The sequence below is a fragment of the Chelonia mydas genome, chromosome 1, assembly GCF_015237465.2.
Source record: "Chelonia mydas isolate rCheMyd1 chromosome 1, rCheMyd1.pri.v2, whole genome shotgun sequence".
NCBI classification, from domain to species: Eukaryota; Metazoa; Chordata; order Testudines; family Cheloniidae; genus Chelonia; species Chelonia mydas.
Genome location: NC_057849.1, coordinates 42192042 through 42214313, shown reverse-complemented (window position 1 = coordinate 42214313; position 22272 = coordinate 42192042). Strand labels below are relative to the sequence as shown.

General features: G+C 43.0%; 1 protein-coding gene across 4 annotated transcripts in view; it reads left to right on the top strand.

Annotated features, from left to right (window-relative positions):
- The window catches only part of SACS (sacsin molecular chaperone), a 253374-nt gene that overhangs the window by 126848 nt on the left and 104254 nt on the right, over window positions 1-22272 (top strand). For all 4 annotated transcript variants that reach the window (XM_043530779.1, XM_007072640.4, XM_043530769.1 and 1 more), the window contains one exon: window positions 6056-6614. In XM_043530779.1, coding sequence (XP_043386714.1) covers window positions 6592-6614 — 23 coding nt within the window. In that variant the 5' untranslated portion in view covers window positions 6056-6591. The remainder of the gene's footprint in view (window positions 1-6055; window positions 6615-22272) is intronic.

The window sequence follows — 22272 nt, the reverse complement described above, 5'->3', positions numbered from 1 at the left end:
GTCCAGATAACTTGCATCCTAGAGTTTTAAAGAGCTGGATGAGGAGCTTGCCAGACAGTTCATGTAGCTTTTCAATAAGTTTTGGGGCACTAGGGACTTTCCAGAAGACTGAAAGAAAATTGTTGTGCCAATTTTTAAAAAGGGTAAGCAGGATGACTCAGATAATTATAGGTGTTTCAGCATGACATTCATCCCAGGCAAAATATTGGAGTAGCTGATGTGGGACTTAGTTAATAAAGAGTTAAATTAATGCAAATCAACATGTGTTTTTGGAAAGTAGATTCCATCAAACTAACTTGATTTTTTTTAACGAGAATACAAGTTCGGTAGATAAAGGTAATAGTGTTGACATAATATACTTAGACTTCTGTAAAGCATTTCACTTGGTACCACATTTAACATTTTGATTAAAAACAACAGAATGATATAAAATTAACATGGCACACAGTAAATGCATTAAAGATTGGCTAACTGATAGGTCTCAAAATATAACTGTAACTAGGGAATCATCACTGAGTGAGTGTGTTTTCAGCAGGGTCCTGCAGGGATTGGTTCTTGGCCATATGCTATTAAATTTTTGTTATCAATGACGTGGAAAATAACAAAATCTTCACTGACAAATTTGCAGATGACACAAAAATTGGGGGAGTGTTAAATAATGAAGAAAACAGGTAACTGAATGTAGGTCAGACTTACAGATAGGGGACTCTATCCTGGCAAGTAGTGCTTCTGAAAAAGATGTGGGGTTTCTGGTGAATATGAGCTCCCAGTGTGATGCTGTGGTGAAAAGAACTAATGTGATCCTGGGATGCATAAACAGGGGAATCTTGAGTAGGAAAAGAGAGGTTATTTTACCTCTGTATTTGACTAGTGTGACCACTACTGGAATACTGTGACCGGTTCTGTTGCCTACAATTCAAGAAGGATGTTGACAAATTGGAGAGGGTTCAGAGAAGAGCCACAAGAATGATTAAAGGATTAGAAAACATGCGTTATAGTGATCAAATAAAGGAGCTCAAACTATTTAGTTTAACAAAGAGAAGATTAAGGGGTGACTTGGCTACAGTCGATAAGTATTGACATGGGGAACAAATATTTAATAATGGACTCTTCAGTCTAGCAGAGAAAGATAAACCCTTTTTTGCTTTTGGGGAAATGTTATTAAATAAAACATCTGTGCTTTTCTCCCCTCCATACTATGGGCCAGATCCTCCCCCATTGGTGCTGCATGGAGATGTAGCTGGCCCTAGGATATTGACCATGCCATAACTTGGAGTTTCCATTTTGGTGATGACAGATGCAGTTTCAGCCAAGGTTCCACATGAATTTACCTGATGGAGGCTGCTCAGTGGATGCTCTGAATATGCACATCCACCCGCCACCCTAGTCAAGCGGCTGACCTGGCTAGCGCAACTCATTCTTTTAGCTGTACTGCTCATTATTGCTATTCTATTTGAGGACACACCACTGTGGACTTTTTCCACTGGGATCCTTATGGCCTAGTTCATATCAGAAGAAGTCAACATAAATCAGTAGTGATTCTGTGATCAATTGTACTTATAAACAGTATAAATCATAAATTGTATTAGTACCATGTTCCCTTTGTTCACAAATTCCCACCTCCTCTAGACTTTGGACTGTGTTCAGTAATTTTATGGGCTATGCTATCTGTGCTCCCCAGGCTCCAAGTTGAGGTTTTAAAGATTTTGATTTAGCTATTTTAAGAGTTACTTTGAAGTGAATTATTACAGCTACTATGTATATTACATACAGTGGTTCCAATGTTTAGAGACATGAAGGGGGTGGCGAGGGGTTATCAATTGAGCTTACAGTATTGGGCACAGTGAATTGCGGGCACAACTACTAACATTTTAATGTCTACCTGATTTGCAGGCAAAATTAAGTAATTTAACATCTAGACGTTAGTATCTATGCCTGTAACTTCACATCCACAATTCATTGCAGGCATCTGCAAAATTGAAGACTATTTATAAAAGTCAAGCCCTAAATTTGGGGGATTATCTTTTCGTAACTGAATTTGTGTGATGCACTGGAAGGAGGTTTAGGGCCTATTTGTATCAGTTAAACAACTTACATGGCAAGAGACTTTGGTGTAGACAGCAATCCTTCCATGACTATTTTATCCAGGCCAGCACTTAGGAAGACTTTATATGGTCATATTAAGCTGTCAGGGAGCTAGAGAACCAGGGAAAGCTACAGGGTATGTCTGTGTCTAGTAGCTGACAACCAAGTTCTGTCTCTCTTCTTTACCATGGGAAACACTACTAGAATCATATCATTATGTTCATCAGGTTTGTAATTTGATTCAGTAACATGGTTACACCATTACTTGATCCCATCTACACAGGCAAAACCAAACGGATTTGGGATTATCATGTAAATTTGACAGTGTAGATCTGCCTTTACTGGCCAGGGTTTAACTTCCTCTTCAACTAAATTGGCTTCTGAGTGAATCAATTATATCTAAACTGCATTTAGGCACATTGTAGTGTCTCATTTCCTAGATTAGCTACAGTTGTCAAGAATACTTGTCCGTACTTTTGTTTTCCATGAGAACTTCAACACTAATAGGAGTAACACATGAATTCAGTGGCACATCTGGCTTTTCATTTATCCTAGGGGGTATAGATTGCTCACAGCTGTTAATACATTATCAGGACAATGGGGTTTACTTCTAGTATTGTAAAGCATACCTCTTTTTCAGCATTCAGGTCATGTACGTTGTTGGGCACAAAATCAAAAATGAAGTCAAACAATTTCCCCAGATCAACATAATAAAGAAAAGCCCATGTTAAACTGAGCATAGAAATGGAGAATAGCTTCTGGGAAAGTGTGTTACCCATTAATTATGGAGAGATGGTGTCAAGGTTCCTTCCCCACTCTGAACACTAGGGTACAGATGTGGGGACCTGCATGAAAAACCCCCTAAGCTTATTTTTACCAGCTTAGGTTAAAACTTCCCCAAGGTACAAACAATTTTACCCTTGGACTTTATTGCTGCCACCACCAAGTGTCTAACAAATATATAACAGGGAAAGAGCCCGCTTGGAAACGTCTTTCCCCCCAAAATCCTCCCAAACCCTACACCCCCTTTCCTGGGGAAGGCTTGATAAAAATCCTCACCAATTTGCATTGGTGAACACAGACCCAAACCCTTGGATCTTAAGAACAATGAAAAAGCAATCAGGTTCTTAAAAGAAGAATTTTAATTGAAGAAAAAGTAAAAGAATCACCTCTGTAAAATCAGGATGGTAAATACCTTACAGGGTAATCAGATTCAAAACATAGAGAATCCCTCTAGGCAAAACCTTAAGTTACAAAAAGACACAAAAACAGGAATATACATTCCATTCAGCACAGTTTATTTTATCAGCCATTTAAACAAAACAGAATCTAATGCATATCTAGCTAGATTACTTACTAAGTTCTAAGACTCCATTCCTTTTCTGTTCCCAGCAAAAGCATCACACAGACAGAGAGACCTTTTGTTTCTCCCCCCCTCCAGCTTTGAAAGTATCTTGTCTCCTCATTGGTTATTTTGGTGAGGTGCCAGCGAGGTTATCCTAGTTCTTAACTCTTTACAGGTGAAAGGGTTTTTCCTCTGGCCAGGAGGGATTTTAAAGGTGTTTACCCTTCCCTTTATATTTATGACAGATGGTCTTTCAATAGTTAAGGTTGTGATTAGCTTTCTATTCTAAGCCTGTTTTTTGACATTCCCACTACCCAAGATGGTCAAAACTAAATTAATCATCCTGAAATTTCTCATAAGTTATTTTCTTCTGCAGATTTTTTGGGGAAAGTATATACCTTGGCCCTTCCCTTCCTCTGTCTCTCCCTTGCCTTGACTTCCAAGTGCTCCTGCACCAGGATGCACAGGGAGCCCCTGAAGAGTTGAGCTTTCCACTGCAAAGAAGGTGCACAACCTCTCTGTGACCTCTCTAGATCCTGTCTCCCTCTGCAATAGAATTGCACCAGTTTCACATGCTGTGGAGTTCTATACCTCCATGAAGGTTGGAGCAGGATTTTCCTTGATTTGCATAAATGGTTGTAACTAATTAAGTAGCACCTAAGATTGTGTTACTTTTCTGTTGGACTCTATGCTATACAAATATTGAAACATTTCTATAGACAGAAAAACAAGTGAACCCACTTATTGAAAGGCCTGGAAAAGTACATGTGCTAGATTTTATTTGTAAAGACATTACACTGGGAATGCCGTTTCCAAAATCATCAGTGGTGCAAGTAGAATTAGTTTCTTACCGGTACACTGCACTCATGGGAGGGACACAAAGGGGGGCATGTGACCTCTGTACATGACGCCCCCACATGACTCCTCTCCGCCCCCAGCCCGGGGCCCCCATGCTCTCCCTGTCCCCTCTCCATGATCCATCCCATGTTACCTGGTGGGGGTGGGAGGGCTCTGTCCTCCTCCCACTGCGCTGGAGACTTCTGAGCCGCAGGGCTCTCCAGAACCGCAGTGGCGAAAGGAGCAGAACATGGGGCCGCTGGGCAGCCCCATACCAGGAGCTTCTCCGGCGTGGCTGAACCGCCCCCAGCCCTGTCGTCTGGTGGGGTTGCTGTACAGACCCCAGATAGTAGATGCAGCTGCATGGAAGGGCTGGAGGGGTGGGACTGGGGGCGGTACAGCCACGCTGGAGGAGCTGCTGGTGTGGGGCTGCGCGGCGGCCCCACATTCTGCTCCTCCTATGTCTTTCCAGTACGGCGTACCGGCTACAAATATCTTACTGGTACAGCATACTGGACTGGACTGCCCTACTTGCATCACTGGAAATTCCTCTCAGTTTTACATTCCCTTGGTTTTCATGTACAAATTAACTGAATAAATTCCTAAATAATGCAAAACCTCAAGCCAAAACAAAAATTATTTGTAATAATTTACAAATAATAATAATAAACAAAAGATTATTTGTATTTGAATCTGATAATTTCACAATGATCATATTTACCTATTGCAGCATAGCCTTGATTATTTTCTGCTTAGGTTTGTGGCTAATGAGTCCCCAAGATGCTAGTTGGAGACAAACATCTATGACTGTACATTTAAGAAAAGACCTACTAGCTGAGAGCCCACTCAGAGACGCAGAAAAGAATTTACATTTGCACAAAGATAGAACAGTGAAATGCTGTCAATATTTTACTATGGAGTTTCTACAAACATTGTCCACTTGGCTTATGATGAACCCCACTTATCAGGGATGTGTGTGTTTGCAATGGGGGAGTCAGTAGAGTAAAAGACTGGGGAATCTATTCACTTATTCTCCCCCTTAAACCAAAATGCATTTTTACAAACTAAGAGGGAGAAAAAAAAATCACTGCGCAAACAAATGTAGGAAGCTGGAAAGGGCTAAAAATGGCTTTATACTGCACAATTCATTTATATATGCATAGTGAATGAATCAGTTAAGCTATTTGGCAGTAGATGTGTTGCATCAAGCAGGCACTATTCAGGTTGCTAATAACAGTAAATTCTGTGTCTCAGGTTGAAGGAATGTGTACATTGTTCCTAAAAACTATACTTAGTGTTTGGAAAGCATAACATAGAAGATGACCTATATAACTGGACGTGGGGATAGGAGTTGAAGACTTTGTATCCTCCCCTGTAAACCTAGCTGCAATCTAGCTAATCACCTCCTCTGTCTGCAGTCTAGTATATTCCAAGGGCAAAATAATTCTTCAAAAGTATTCTGCCCAACTCTTCATGGGGCTCTCAGGTTCCCCAAAAGCCTTTTCCAGCACATAATGAGGTAGAGGGAGAAAGTGAAAACCTGTCTCTTAGTCAGTATACTTACAGTAGTGTGTGTGGGGAGAAAAAGGCAGAGCTCTGTTTCTGCCCTCCACGTGCTTGCAAGTACTGTAATGCACTGGGTCATTTATAATTAGAAACATGACTCACTTTAGAGCTAGGAACTGCAGCTATGTCCTCAGAGGAAACGACTTTTTCATGCCCTTCAGTTCAGTTCCTCTCCATATTAATGTCACTCTCCTTCTCTCTCATTTCTTTTTCTTCTTTCAGGACCCCAGAGCAGATGTTAAGAAGTGGCTGCTAGCAGACTAGAGAGCTAAGACAGGGCAGACGTTCGCTCCAACATTGTCTCAGCTTCCTGTAAAAAGAAGGAAAAGGAAAACGGAAACATCTTTCACATTCTCACTCTCTCTCCACAAAACGGACCAAAATCAGTTACAGAAGAAAATGATGTGATGTCAGTTAAAGCTGCAGAAAGAAACGAAGATCTCTGCACTTGCCAAGTACTGTTGTTGCTAATCTATTGCTGAAATTGAGACAAGCAAGCACTCTGAACAACTGAGAGCAGGAGGTTTGACAAGGAATCTGGATAAGGAGCAGTCAGTCAGAAGCACAGTCACATTTTGGAGATAAGGGATGGAGTGAACAGTGATTGGGGTTTCATAAGGTTGGGCTTTCTGGAGTACATTTAAAGAGAAAGAGACGACGACACTCAAACAGAGAAGATAAAAAAATAATTTGTTTAATTTATAAATTCAATGTCTGCTTCATGTTGTTAGCAGGAAAAGATCACATGAAAAAAGAGGATGGAGTCCAAGGATAAGATCAGGTAAATGAGTTAACCATTGTGAAATACTTTGATTAGTATAAGGTGGCTATCAAAGCTCCTGATGTCGCTCATATTTTCATTGGCTTCAGTGGGAGCAAGATTGCCTGAAATGGACTTGGAGTTTATCAAAAGGTGCAATTCATAAAGGCTAAATGAATTGCTTAAAAATTACACAATAATGTTGAAGGGTCATATTGTGATCCCCTTTATTCACATTGGTTAGCAGTTATTCATGCGAGTACTTCCACTGAAATCAATGGCATACCTTATGTGAGTGACTGCTCACCACTCTGAGTAATAGAGTCATAATCTGACCTTAAATTCTCAAGTTACGTACAATATCCTCATTTAGATTAAGCATTTAGAGAAATATATTTGAAAATAAAGAAGATGAAAATAATTTTGCTGCTTCACTTACTGTACCTGCCAAGGCCTGAATTCAGTGTTCTGTTTCCCTGTCATGACTGGGTAACATGGCTACTAGCTAAAGCAGAGTTGGGCAAACTTTTTGGCCCGAGGACCACATCTGGAAATAGAAATTGTATGTTGGGCCATGAATGCTCAGAACATTTGGGCTGGGGTGTGGGAGATGGTGAGGATTCTGGCTGGGGATGTGGGCCCAAGGGTGGGGTCAGAAATTAGGAGTTAAGGGTGCAGGAGGGGGCTCCAGGCTGTGGCGGGGGAGTAGGGTGCGGGGGCGGGGGGTGAAGGTTCCAGCTGGGGGTGCAGACTCTGGGGTGGGGCTGGGGATGAGGAGTTTGGGGTGTAGGAAGGTGCTCTAGGCTGGGACCGAGGGGTTCGGAGGGCAGGAGGGGGCTCAGGTTTTGGGCAGGGGGTTGGGACATGGGGAGAGGCTCAGGAGTGCAGGCTCCGGGTGATGCTTACCTCAAGCAGCTCCTGGAAGCAGTGGCCATGTCCCCACTCCGGCTTCTACGCGGAGGCGCAGCCAGGCGGTTCTGCGTGCTGCCCCGTCCACAGGCGCCGCCCCTGCAGCTCCCATTGGCCGCAGTTACCAGACAATGGGAGCTGTGGGGCAGCACTTGGGGTGGGGGCAGCTTGCAGAGCGGAGCCCCCCTGGCTGCCCATACTCGTAGGAGCCAGAGTGGGGCCATGCCGCTGCTTCCGGAAGCAGCGAGGAGAGGTCCCCGACCCTGCTTCCTGGCTGGAGTGGCAAAGCCGGGCCATGCTGATACTTCTGGGAGCCACATGGAGTGGCCCCCAACCCTGCTCCCTGGCTGGAGTGCCAGAGCGGGGCAAGCCCAAGACCCCGCTCCCCAGCGGGAGCTCAAGGGCTGGCTAAAAATGGCTGATGGGGTAGATCCAGCCCACGGGCCATTGTTTGCCCACCACTGAGCTAAAGAGTAGCTTCCCTCTGGATACAGCAATTAAACAAGGTCTTTGAGACCACAGCTGTTAATTTAATATTTACTTGGACTCTGAGATGTTGTTTGAAATGTTCTTGCTGTCTGGAATTCACCCCTTGGTGGTAGGCCCATGCAAGACCTTCTGTTCCTCTGCTCTGTGGGATCCCCTTGGTATACCTGTGCAGTGCGATTGAGGCAGATGGATATGCAGGATCTACAGAGCAGCCACTGCACATTCTGTCCACTTGAGCGGTGAACTCTGCACTGACATGGAATATGCCATTGCAGAGAGGAAAAATGAAAGTTGGTCAGGGTCCCCTGCATGGGACTGTAGATGAGGCTGGGTCATTAGTTGAGCCCACAGGCTGAAATCGTGGCCATGGAGGGGCTGAGCTGAAGCCTTGTAGCCTACCCTGGGGTTGATTGGGTTGATGTCCTCTCCAAATTCCACACAGGCAAACCACACAGACTTGGTTATGACGGCTTTATGCATGACTTGAAAATTCTACCCTAAAAACAAGTTATTTGATTTCTGAATTAATGGTGCATTAGAAAGGAGTGAGAAATGTTTCTTATTAATGTTGCGGTTAGTCTGATTTTACTTTGTTCATAGTTTTATATTTCAGTTTTAATTTTTTTATACTTTATTTTTTGTTTGCGTATGTATTTGTCACAGTTAATTATGATTATTTGTTGTTTCCTTTTGAACTCTGTAAAACTTTAGTGCAAATGATATATTCTTCAGTATTAAGTGATTAATTCAAAATCAAAAATTGTCTATCCCTCGTTTATCTGATCCGCAAGAAATAGAGACCAAATCTATTCAAATACAAAGCTTGTACAGCTAGAAATATCCCCAGCCTTCTAAGCTGAAACCAAGGACTGAAATAGAGCCACATCTCTCAGGCCCCACAATTCCCTGTCCTGAACAGTATCCCTAGGGCAGGAGTTATCCCTCCATATGACCTTAAGAGAGGGAGAGATATACAAGTTTTGGGCATCTGTAGGTAATTTTAAAAATCAGAGGAGAGTTGCTTTCTCCACCCTAGATCCTAGAAAGAGTGGTGGAATGGGGGCCTTTTTCCCTTGGTTGCTGCACTGTGGTGAAGCTCTCTAAACTTTCTCCTCCCTCCAATTACTGTTATATGTAGAGTCTCCGGTAAAATGAATGAAAGAAAATGGATATCAGTGTTGAAACATTTGTGAATCCAAAAAAAGAGAAAGAAAGAAAGAAAAGAGGAAAGTTATCTTTTATCTTTGTCAGTTAAGACTAACAAATTGATATCAGAGGTCACTGGGTTGTCTGAACAATGTTGCAAATTCTGTGGTTTGGCTGTGGAGCAGGGGTTACTTTTGCACATGCAGGCTGATTATGCAGAGAAAAGGATATCTGAGACACTACAGCAGGGGTGGGCAAACTACGGCCAAGGGGCCAGATCCGGCCCACCAGCCATTTTAAGCTGGCCCTCGAGCTCCCGCTGGGGAGTGGGGTCTGGGGCTTGCCCTGCTGTGGGCTCCAGCCGGGGAGCAGGGTGGGGGCTGCTCCACGCAGCTCCCAGAAGCAGCATCATGGCCCCACTCTGCCACTCCAGTCAGGGAGCAGGGTTGGGGGCCACTCCACGCTGTTTCTAGAAGCAGTAACATCCCCCAGTTCCGGCTCCTATGTGCAGGAGCAGCCAGGAGGTTCCGCTCTGCACTCTGCCCCCGCCGCAAGCGCCGCCCCCACAGCTCCCATAGGCCAGGAACTGCGGCCAATGGGAGCTGCAGGGGCAACACCTGTGGATGGGGCAGTACACAGAGCCTCCTGGTTGTGGCTCCGCATAGGAGCCGGAGTGGAGACATGGCCACTGCTTCCAGGAGCCGCTTGAGGTAAGCGCCACCCAGAGCCTGCACCCCTGAGCCTCTCCCCATGCCCCAACCCCCTGCCCCAGCCCTGATCCCCTCCCGCCCTGATCCCCTCCCGCCCTCCAAACCCCTCGATCCCAGCCTGGAGCACCCTCCTTCACCCCAACCCCTCATCCCAGCCCAACCCCAGATCCTGCATCCCCAGCCTGAGCCCTCACCCCCTCCCACACCCCAACCCCAATTTTCTGAACATTCATGGCCCGCCATAAAATTTCTATTCCCAGATGTGGTCCTCGAGCCAAAAAGTTTGCCTACCCCTGCACATCCTGGGCCACAGCATAAGCACTTACCATATTTTGATTCAGTGTCAAAGGGTATTGATTTTAGTCCCCTTTCTCTAGTTCACGGTGGTTAATTGGCTTGGAGCCTCTACAGTGAAAAAAGCTCACCTCTTTATTTTTCAGAGAGGATTTAATTTCCCTTGGATAAGGCTTTTTTACATGATGAGTGTGTGACCTAGCTGTAGTGTCTCCAAAGTTTCCTTCAGCTTGAGGAGTAGGTTTCATACTCATTAGTGCTTCTTTTTCAATCTGAAATATGACTTTTTTCATGCTAAACACAGGGCACATGCTTCACTTTTGCATGCAGAGTAAATGACTCAATCTGTATTGCTTGAGAGCAGATTTTTGCATCAAATATTATCGTGTCAATAACTTTTAATTCTGTACCTCAGCCTGAAGTACATAATGGACACTAATAAATTATTAAATTAGGGACTTTGTACAACTGAGATGATAAATAACCAGTAATACCAATTATATAATTTATGCCATTCTTTCTGCTCCTTGCAGGTTCTGTGCAGCTTATGCTTTTATGTACATTTATGTTTAAAAGAGCTTCCATTAGACTATTTTTGCATTTTTCAGGATTCCCACTGGCATCTGTTTCCTTTTTTTATTCTAGCATTAAGCAATTTTAATTGCTGCAAAAAATAAAAAAAAGTGAATCTTAAAGATTTTGGTAAGGTATTTTACCAGATCTTCTACTTTGATAAAGTATGGATTTGTCGGGCAGAAACAGAAACAATATCTATATGTTCATAATTACAGTTATGTGCCAGTTTTTCAAACCTGTGTGTCTGAAGTTAGGCATCTAATGCCCCAATCCTGCACAGCTCCAGACAGATAGACACCCCCACTCCCCACCCCGCACCCGCAGGGAACCCCTCTGATGACCTTCGGACTTTGCATGGACATAGAGGTTTCCCACTGTGGAGCACTTTGAAGGATCTATATTTAAATGTTTAAATCGGCACTTAGGCACCGACAAGTTTTCGATGTACTCAGTGGAAAGAAGGGATGGTTTCATGGTTAAGGACTGGAGTGGGACTCAGGAAATCTAGGTTACATTTCTGGCTCTGTCACAGACTTCCTGTGTGGTTTCCCAATCTTGTCCTATCTTGAATGTAATCGCTTTAGGGCTTGGCCTATCTTTTACTCTGTATTTGTACAGTGCCTAAAACAATTAAGCTCTAGTGTCAGTTGGGGTCTTTAGGAGATACTACAATACACATAATAATAATAAGTAGAGATTTTGAGACTAATTTTAGGCTTTCAACTCTTAAAGCTGTCCCTATATTGTATATATTTGGTACTACTGTATCAAGTTATATTTAGTGTGGTGGGGTCCCAATTCCAAATGCCCCTTACAAACCATCAGAGGTTCCTCTACTTAAATAAAAGAATCAAATAAAAGAAACTTCCTTCTCAGAAAGGCCTAATTTATCAGTCTTCGGGCTTGTCTTCACTGCAGTGTTAGCTTGAGGTGTAGTTCAAGTGTTGCCTCTAACCTGACCCCTATCCGCATACAAAAATCTCTAGCTTGAGTTATGTGGCACCTAAACTCGAGCTAGCTGGCCCATAGGGGGTGTGGTTTGAAGTCTGAGTGCTGCTGTTACTCGAGCTAGTAATACAGTGAGGATGCTGCTACAGGATACGTACAACTCTTCAGAAGCCTTATCTTCACTGCTAAAAAACGTGTATTTTTTATGTTGGGGTAATTGACATACATGAGCTGTCCTGAGGTAAAAACATAATAAAGGCCAGAGCCTTTAGTTTTGCCATGAGGTAAACAGCTCTTTGCTCCTGGTGTTGACCTTGGTGAGTCTGAGGGGCCACACTGGAGAGTTGCACATACCCCGTATCCAGTAAACTAGTGCACATGTGTTTAGCACTAGCATTTGTGGAGCTTTATCCCAGAGTTCTTAGCACCTCACGAACTGGAGATGATCTAGCAATTGGTGTGTGGAGTATTATGGGAGAACTTGTCTGTCCTTGCTGAACAGCAAGTGGTTTTAGCCCGCCACATTTAGCGGAGGCTTTTCTGGCTTTGCACATTCCTCACAGCCTATTCTAGCTAGGGAACAAGCCATGGATTTGTTGGATGAGCTATCCTGTTGGATGAGCTGATCCTGGGTGAATTTTTTATGCAATGGAATAGACGTTCGGTGAGACTCTGGGTGGCATTTCAGGAGCAGTTTCTGAAACACGGAAGGTGGTGGGACTTGTAGGGTGATTCATTCAGGGCAGACTGGACAGACATGGTACTTGCTGCAATTGCCATACATTCTGCTTCGAGTGCAAGAGAAGATTGAACTCACACAGTATGGTGGGAACCACATTGTCATAGAGATCTGGGATGACCAGGAACGGCTTTAGAACTTCCACATGAGGAAGCCGACCTTCATGGAGTTGTGTGAGGAGCTTGCTCTGACTCTCTAGTGCCCGAACACTCAATTTAGGGAGGCTTTACTAGTACAGAAGCAAGTTACAATTGCCCTCTGGAAGCTGTTGCAAACCCATTTGTTGTTGGGAAGTTAACTATCAGGGTTGTGGTTGTGGAGGTTTGTGAGGTGATTAATCCTGTGAAATAATAGCTGGCTTTCAAAGAATGGGGTTCCCCTACTGGACTTGGGCTATTTTGATAGCACAGATGCCCATCATTTTCCCACCAGAAGGAGCAAGCAAATATGTCAATAGCAAAGGGTTCGAATCCCTGCTTCTCCAGGCCTGGGTCAACCACTGAGGCAAGTTCATGAACACCAATATGGGAAGTACAAAAAGGTGCATGATGCCAAGGTGATGAGGAGATCTGGCATTTACATGCTGGAACAAGGAGGGACCTTATTCCTTCCTAATGCTATTGTTATCCAGGGGGTGTTGGTGCCCACTACTTATTTTGGGAGACCCCTCCTACCCACTTCTGCCATGGCTCATGAAACCATACGCTGACATCAGAGGTCCTGCCAAAGGACCTTTCATTGTGGGATGGTGGCAGATTGCACATTTCACAAGCTGAAGGCAAGATGACACTTACCTACGAAACCATTTGGATTTCAGCGTGGCTGTTTGCAGCCATATGATTGTGGCCTGTTGCACTCTGCAAGGCTAAAGGCGAGTACATTTGCATGGTGTGGATTCAAGACACTACTGGTTTGCAGATCCAGTATCGGCAACAAGAAAGTGCAGTGATCACTTGGGCTGGGTCCAGGCAGGCAAGGGAAATAAGTGATGCCTTGTGTGCCTGCATCCTTGCAACGCAAGATGATGTGAATGAGCTATGATGCTGTAATGGAGGCCTGTAATGAGGTGATGATTTTAACAGTTTTGATCAATCTGTAATCAATTTTTACTGCTGTATTATACAACTGTCAACTTGTTACAGGTTTTATGCAACTATAGGTTTTGTGGGTTTCATGGGATGCGTGAGATTTTGCAACTTAATTAAAATTTATGACACAACTTCCTAGGCCCGCCTTCCTTTACAAGAACCCACACAGCAACCTGTTGTACAACCAAACCAATTTATTAACCAAACAACTGAATAAAAAAGAAGTAAAACCATTACAGGCATAACAGCTGCCTCTTCACAAGTAGAAAGTAACAAGTGTGCAGTGTGAAGAGAAGTGCATATGTGTCTGTGCAAAACATTCAAAACCAGAGTAAAACAGTGAAATTGTATAAACCCCAAACTCCAAGCCTCACAAGTCAGTCTCATTGATAGTGGAAGCAACTGTCTGTAGATCGCCTCGTATTCTCCTTCCCTCTGGCAGAATGTGTTGCCCGGTTTGCATGTGGCTGCAAAGGGAGTGTAGGTTGCATGGGGATGGAGAGCACAGGGTACATTTGTCCACTCCAGTTCATAGAGTTCTCAGTGGCTCAGCCAACCCTAGAGTTTTCCAGTGTCTGCACTGGCTGCAGGATGTGGTACCATGGAGGAGATTCTACGGGCCTCGGTGAAGCTGTCAAAAGGCGCAGCTGTGGAGCTGGACTGGATCTGGCAGCCGCACCCCGTTGGTTACCACGTTGATCTTTCCATGAGCAGATTGTCCTCCTGTCCTCTATTCCTCTGCTCTTCCTTGAGGAGTCTCTCCTCCCTCTGCATGTCCTGCTCCTCTTTAGCACTCTGGAGCTCCAGGTGCTCTTCACTTGTGCAGACCACACCGCCAAACATCTCATCCTTAGCCCTCTTGTGTTTTTCCTGCTTCTGGACAGTCCTGTCCCCCAGTGTTCTGGCTCAGAAGGTTGGTCCATCTAAGGTGAAAATGCTTGCCAAGACAATGAAGGAGCACATTTTTTTCTTTGTAATTTTGGTACGGGGAGGAAGGAGAGGAATGAATCCCTCCACTTTATGTTTTGCATCAACATAAAGCCAGATTGCAACTTTTTATTATTTTGGAGTGCTTCTCTTACTTCTTTATGCATTGTCTTGTTCATAACCTCCTGCTACCATAGGCAGTCCATGGATACGCTGTGGTAAGAATTATATATTAATTTATTTTTTTAAATTTGTGTTTGGCTGAGGGAGGATGGGGTGAAATCGTAAAAAGGGCACTGTTACCAGAATTGGTTCTGACAGTGTTTCAGGCCGGGGAAACCCTAGGAGACAGGCTAGTGGTGGGATCCCATCTGTTTATGAAAAGGAGATTTTTCAGTATGTGGTACTGAGCAGCATATCAACAGGGGGAAAGGTTTAGTAAATTACTATGGTAGCCCTAGCAAGTTTGCCCTGTCCAGGAATCTAACTGACTAACTAGAGTTCCGGCTTCTTGAAAATTTTTCAAGCATCATCTGCCAGGAGTGGAGGGAAATTAGAGTGAACGTTAACAGGATGCTACACTAAGATGCAGAGGCTTGGTAGCAGCAGTGTGGATTCTGTCCACCAGCATAGACTGGGACCCAGGTAGGGTCCTGCAAATGGAAAGAATTAAAAGGACAAGCACTGAGGTCCTAAAGGGACTTTACCACTTTGTACAAGTCCAAGGAATTTATAATCAATGCTGTCGTCTGGGAAAGTGCTCTTCTAATCAAGGTATAACTCTATATCATTACATTAGTGTGACCGAGTTACAGAAGAGCAGTAGTTGCAAAGATATGCACTCGTTTCTGCTAAGTCTGTAACCCTTTAATTGTTTTCCATTTTTTTTTTAAATTGCAAAGATAGGCTGAAAGAGTCACTAGTTATGTGTTTTAATTTTTTCCCCTTCACTCGGCATTCTTCTTGGAACACACATGCTGACGGGAAGGAACAAGAGGAAAGTAGGTTATGGAATTCTTGTGGCTTCCACTGTAAAGGTACAACCTGGGACTGTGGGACCACCGTGCCCCCTTAACTCACTGATCTGGGTTGTCTCTCACAATGCCTTACTGGTGACAAGCAGCAAACCCCTCCAAGTGGTGTTACCACTCTGTACAACTGCATTTGCAGCGGCACAGCCAGCTAGATTGCATGAATGATCCCAGAGCCACTCACGAATCACATAGAGAAAGGCACCAGCCAAGTCCCCCCCAGCACCCAGCCTTATACCTCGGGAATATACCATCTTGCACTGCTCAAGATCCTTTCTTGAGCAATGCAAGTTTATTTATTGGTTCACCACTTCATCAATGGAAAGGGGACATACACCACTCTTTGTAACCTGAGCAGATTTACCAAGCATTTCAGTCAAACTAACTGGTAAGGATAAACATTACAATAAGTTTATTGATTACAAACAGAAAGATTTTAAGTGATTATAAGTGATAGGCAAAAAGTCAGAGTAGTTACCAAAAGAAAATAAAAGATAAACACGCAGTCTAAATTCTCAACCTTATTAGAGTAAGCAATATCTGGACTAAGCAGTTTTTCTCACCCTGCTGGATATGCAGGTTGGGTACAGTCTTTCATACACAGGCTCTCCCTCTTAGCCTTGGGACCACTCTCCTCAGCTCCAGTGTTCTCGTTGCCTTCAGCGTAGGTGGGGGAAGAGACAGGACAAACCATGCAGCCTCTGTCATCTATTTCATATCCTCATTCCATGTGCTTGAAGAAAACAAGTCCAGGTGTGTCTGGTGGGCATTGCTGAGTCACCAGGCAAGGTTGAGCAATTCCCCTGGTATGGCCTTATGCAAGTGAGTCATTGAATTGTAACTCCCTTGTTGGACAATGGCTGCTGATGGTTGTTGGACACCTGCCCAGGTGTTGGTTAGCTCCCTTGTTGTTTCTGGGAGCTAATATCTGGACAGTTTCCTAACTCACAGCATATTTTAGAGACAACCAACAACACAATCTTATAATTTCATATGTACTAATGATATACATATTTAGATAGAACAATGGCTTTTAATAGATCATAGCCTTTCCCATAATATCTTACATGACATGCTTTGTATGAACTATCACAATTATATACAAATGGTGAATATGGGGGTTACAGGTGCTCCCCTGAGGTATAGAGTGTCACATCCACCCTCAGTCGAAGCTAAACACACTCTATTGCATGCACCATCCTCCATAACGATACTTTTGTTGAGCATAACCTGTAAATCCCTCCCCTAAAAGTACATTTTTCATCATGACAATAACAAGTATGGCAGGTAACACTTACCCAGGTTTCAGTTCAGATACTGACCCTGTGCTGCATACGACCCAGGCTGTTCCTTGGGCCCAGCTGCAAAAATAGACCCTGAATGTCCACAAGCCCAACTGGCCGAACTCTGCTGTCTGTTCCTGGGACTGAGACTTTGCCATGGTCTTATCTGCTGCTACCCCCCCAATACCCCTCCTCCACTGGTCTGAAAATGAGGCCATCCGAGTTCAGGAGCATGTCAAAGGTGATGGTGGGCTCTGTGCTTGGGGCAGTGGCAACCCTGGTCAAGCTCCTCATAGCAGCAGTGTACGCTAACATTGCCAAACCTGCCATTTCCATCCTTGACCTTGTGGGATAGCTGCTTCATCTGCTCCCTGTACTACCCAGCAGTCTGGTGGATGCCCACATCTCCCAGTCTCTTTGAGATGGTCTCATAGAGATGTATATTTTTGAAGTTCCTGCTATGATCATGGTCTGGAGGCTTCTTGCACCTGGGGTTACTTAGAACTCCAATGTGCTCCTCCAGCCAGCTAACAGCATGCTAGCATCTTTTATGGAAGATAGAGCTGGACTGAATTGTTCACAAACTAGAGAAGAATGTGGAAAATGAAATAAATTCCAAGCAAGGGTATGTGAACTGGCAGATAGCAATGCATAGAGGGTGACTCTGAAGCGAGTAGGTAGAAGGGCAAGAAGCTACAGATACAGGACATTGTGGGAATGGCATGGCTTTGAGTGGGGATGATACAGGAGTTTGGACAAAAATGCACAGCACAATATGTGGCAAGCCTGCAGTGTAGACCTACTTTTGAAGTATTAACAGAAAGAATCATTTTGCAGCTGTTATTATAATAGAAAATGGGCCTGAACAATACTTTGTATTATAGACAGGAAATGTACGCTAGCTACACTACTTACAGCACTACAATCTCTCCCAAAGCAATATTCCAAAGCACAGTTTATGAAATTATTTTTATCCTCTATTCTGGTGGTTTTCTCTTTTGCATAATTTGGAACATCAGGCCTTTTTTACTAGTTGTCTGAGCTTATTTGAATAAATAAACCCAGTGATTTTCAGCAATTTAATTTGTTATGGAGATACATTAACTGCTCCATAGTTAGGGCTGCACATAGTTCCTCCCCTGTGGGCCTTAAAAAACTTTAACAGAGCTTTTTGTCTGTCAATGTATGTTAGGGTCAGAGCTGAAAGTAAGTTTTTGCTCAGTAACTCACTAGAAGGTTTTTTTGTTTTTGTTTTTTTATATACAGATTTGTGCCCTGTTGCTCTGCTTTTTATTTTGTATGCACGTAGTAAAGTGAAACAAGATTTATGATCTCTTAAGCACTCTCCACTGGTATTTGTAATCTGCCATCAAGAAGGTAGCTTATGTTAAAATATAAATAGTTATTGCTCCCTTATGTCAGTTATATGTAACTGAGACAGCAAAAACCATGTAGTGGAAAGGAAAAACTATTGCTGGCCATTGCCCTTAAATCTTTTTAGTAGGAGTAGTAGCAGTACTTCTAATGCATTCATACTTTTAGTATTTGGGCATGGATACATACATTTAGAAGTGCATCAGCTCCCTAAAGGAAGGGGAACAAAGCTTCCAACTTCATAATATATTTTATCTGTGCCACAATCACTTAGAGGTGGCTCAGCATCTGAATGTAATGGAACCATATGATGTTATGATGAGTGCATGCAGACTAGGACTATTGATTACACATAAAATGGAGTAACCCATAATAAATGTTTTCAGCAAAAAGATATAAATTATGTAACAAATCAGGTAAAAGCCAGAAACCTTATTTGAATCAGACATTTTTCACAACCCAGACTCTCTCCTTTATTATTAAAAGTAAATATACCACAAATATAATCTTTATGATTTTCCTTTCTTTTTTTCCTTTAAGAAAATGAGCATTCTCAAGTAAGGCATAACGTAGATCCAAATTCTGCCTTCATGCATCTTCACATCCACCTTAACTGCAGTCAGTGGGGGTCCACAGGGAATAAATAAGGGCAGAATTTACCCCATAAATGATCTGGCTTTGTATGATCAAAACTAATGGTTTGATTACAACTTTTTCCAGTCTTTTCCCTAAAAAGAGTATATGTGTGTCAGTAGAGAGTGGTAGATTTATGCTAAGGCTTCTTGAAATGAGATCAGTAAACATGGTACTATAGTTTGCTGTTCAGTAAAGCATAAGCCAGACAAAGATTTCACTGATTAGTACAGTCAGTCATCTCTAGTTAATGTGAAATGTTTAAACATTCTAATTTAAAAAAAATGCTGTTATAAATACTTAGAAATTAGGTATAAAATAAATGTGCAATGCTTACTGCATTTTAAAAGGTTTTAATTTTGTTAGTAGTGCATTGTCTTAAATCTAAAAGTGGTTGTTGAGTCATTGTTACTTGCCTGCTAACACTGCAGAATCTTAGCAGCCGCAGTTGCATATCTTTTACTGCACTACGCTTCCTGTTGATTAGTAACCCAATAATATTTGTTTCTATGGCTCCATTCACTCTTCCTTTCCTCAGACTCCTTCCCATCTGTTTCTGTACAGTAATATCCCTTCTTGCTTATGGAAGGGACTCACATCTTCCAATGCAGCAGACCCTTGCCAGTGTTCACAGTTGTTCCAGATGAGTATGAATATGCTTAGTCATTTTGAAATCTACAGTTTTCTATTTTCAAGGAAATGGCCATTCTGAGGATTGCTTTCATTTCATTTTATAGCAATATGACAACACTGCAGTGGGCTCTATACATTTTGCATTCATACTCTATGACTTTGTTTCCACATATCTTGATTGTGTTTAATGTCTCCCAGTTTCTATACCACTGGCCAAGCAGAACTCCTTTTTCATAGCCACCCAGTCTTAAAGGAAATGTTCTCCTACATATTTATTTTGAAAAGTAAAGTGCTGTGAATTTATTTATTTATTTACATATTTATTTTGAAAAGTGACTGTGAAAATCCCATTATGGGATTTTCGTGTTTTATCATCTCAATAATTTCCAAGTCAACTGCACTCAGTTTCTTTTAAATGTCACTCCTGCAGAATTCACCCTGGGTTGTGAGAGTCAAATGGGTTCTTTCCTTCTCATATAATATATGATCTTCAGTAATAAAGGTTCTGCAAGCCAAATTTTACTCGTGTGACCCATTATCTTCAATGGGTTTGCACAGTGCAATGATTTAGTAAACAATTTTGTTGATGGTGCACAAGGAGTAGAATTCCATTCATGCTACCAAAGCTGTGTTGTCTCTGCAGTGCTAACAGGAATAAAAACCAGTAAAAAATTATTTTGTCACTAAAATCAGAAGATAGTATTGAGTACATACCAGGAGTACTTCTGATTCAGAAGGTACAGTTTTTATACAGTCATGTTTTCAGGGATGAGTCACTATTTAAAGATGTCTTTATTACATTTCAGGGAAAAAGAAAAGGAGGACTTGTGGCACCTTAGAGACTAACAAATTTATTTGAGCATAAGCTTTCATAAGCTACAGCTCACTTCATCAAAATAAATTTGTTAGTCTCTAAGGTGCCACAAGTCCTCCTTTTCTTTTTGCGGACACAGACTAACACGGCTGCTACTCTGAAACCTGTCATTATGCAGGGAAGAAGAGTTAATCAATCATTATTGCCAACATGCAAAAAGATAAGGAGCTTGGTTACAGATAATTGAATCAGCAAAAAGAATTAGCAATTTGTATCTCCCTAACACCAGATGAACTGTACCAATCCATGGATGAAGACTTGTCATTTCTGAAGCAAACTTCAAATCCAAGCTGTGTCCTGAGAATACTAACCAATTGTATTCCACATAAGCAAATGCATTAACTTCTCTAGATCTTGTTATGCTTTTTCATAGCTCTTTTTCTGTGTGTATTTTTGCCCTTCAAGAGCCAGGATAATTCAAGGCTGATGCTGCCTATACATCTTTCTTCTGGATGAGGGCTCATGGTCTGTTGACAGGGACCACAGAGGATGTCTGGTAGCCTTTGGCTGCCTAAAATAATGAGGCTAGAAGATGGTTAATGAGTGTTCGAAGGAAATAGAAAGAGGTGGAGAAAAGGGAACATTTGAGGGAAAATGGAGTAAGAGAAGAGGTGAATGTTTTGGTACTATGGAGTGAGAGAGGGTAAATGAGAGGCGTTGGAGAATGGGAATAGAAACTGGAAGGTTAATGTCCATAAACATTCAGGGTCAGTGAAGTGACAAAAGGCTGGGAAATGAGGCCCCACATTGTGATTTTTGTTGCACAAGTGAGTGTCCCTTATTGTCCTTCATTTTGGGAATGTGTGCTCCACACCATGGAGCTGGCATGCCGAGAAGTGTATAAGACCTCAAAACCACTGTGAAATAAGTCAGTGTCATTTCATTTTACAGATGGGTAAACTGAGGTACAGGGAGGTTAAGTGACTTTTTCAAAATCTATGTCAGTGTCAGAGCGAGGAACAGAATTTAGGAGTCCTGCAGTGCTCTCTCCAATCACGAGATAACACTGTCATTCCAATACTAAAAATCTACAACTGGAAAGTATATCTATTATAAACAGTTTATTTTATGTATATTGCACTCTAAGTATCAGCTTGTGTCAATGAAAGTATTATAAAATTGGCCATGCCTAGCTAGCAATTTTGTCTGTCCTGTTTGTTGCTTTGCAGCTCTTATTTTAAAAAATGCATAAAGACAACTAGCTGATGACACCAATATTCTTACAAAGCAGTAGAATTGTTGCAGATTTTGTACAAGACTTAAATTTGAGATTCTGAGCACTTGTTATCAGTCCATATCCCATGGCAATTTACATGAGTAGGTTTCTTTGTTAACTAAAGTGTCCCGGACAAATTCCACCTCAGGAAATTATATTCCACATATGTAAATTACATCGAGTGAAGCCATGTCCACATCTTGCTATGTTGGCGGGAGATACTCTCCCACTGACACAGTTTTTGCCTCTCACGGAGGTGGAGTAATTATACCGACAGGAGAGTGCTCTCCTGTCTGCATACCACGTCTTCACCACACGTGCTACGGCAGCGCAGCTATGTCAGTGCAGCCTAAAGGGGCTAAATCTGTTGGATATGGCCACCAAAGATTCTCTCTTTTCCAAGGGGCTTCACTGGGTGGTGTAGAGCCAGCGTAGCAGTTCTATGCCATTCACTTATAAATAAAGCTACGATTTTGTCATTGAAGTCGCGGAAGTCATGGAATCCGTGACCTCCAAAGACCTCAGTGACTTCTGCCCTGGTGGCTGGGAGCCGCAGGGTCCCGCTGTCTCCTGCAGCGGCAAGGAGCTGTGAGGTACCCCTTCCGCCTGAGGCAGCGAGCCTCCAAGCTCCCAGCCGCTGCTGACAGGGGGGTACCCCACAGCTCTTGGCTGCTATGGCGGCAGGGGGACCCCCGCAGCTCCCCACCAGCTGCGGTAGCTGGGGGACCCGGCAGGGGGACCCCCGCAGCTCCCCACCAGCTGCGGTAGCTGGGGGACCCCTGCAACTCCCTGTTCACTGCTGCGGGGCA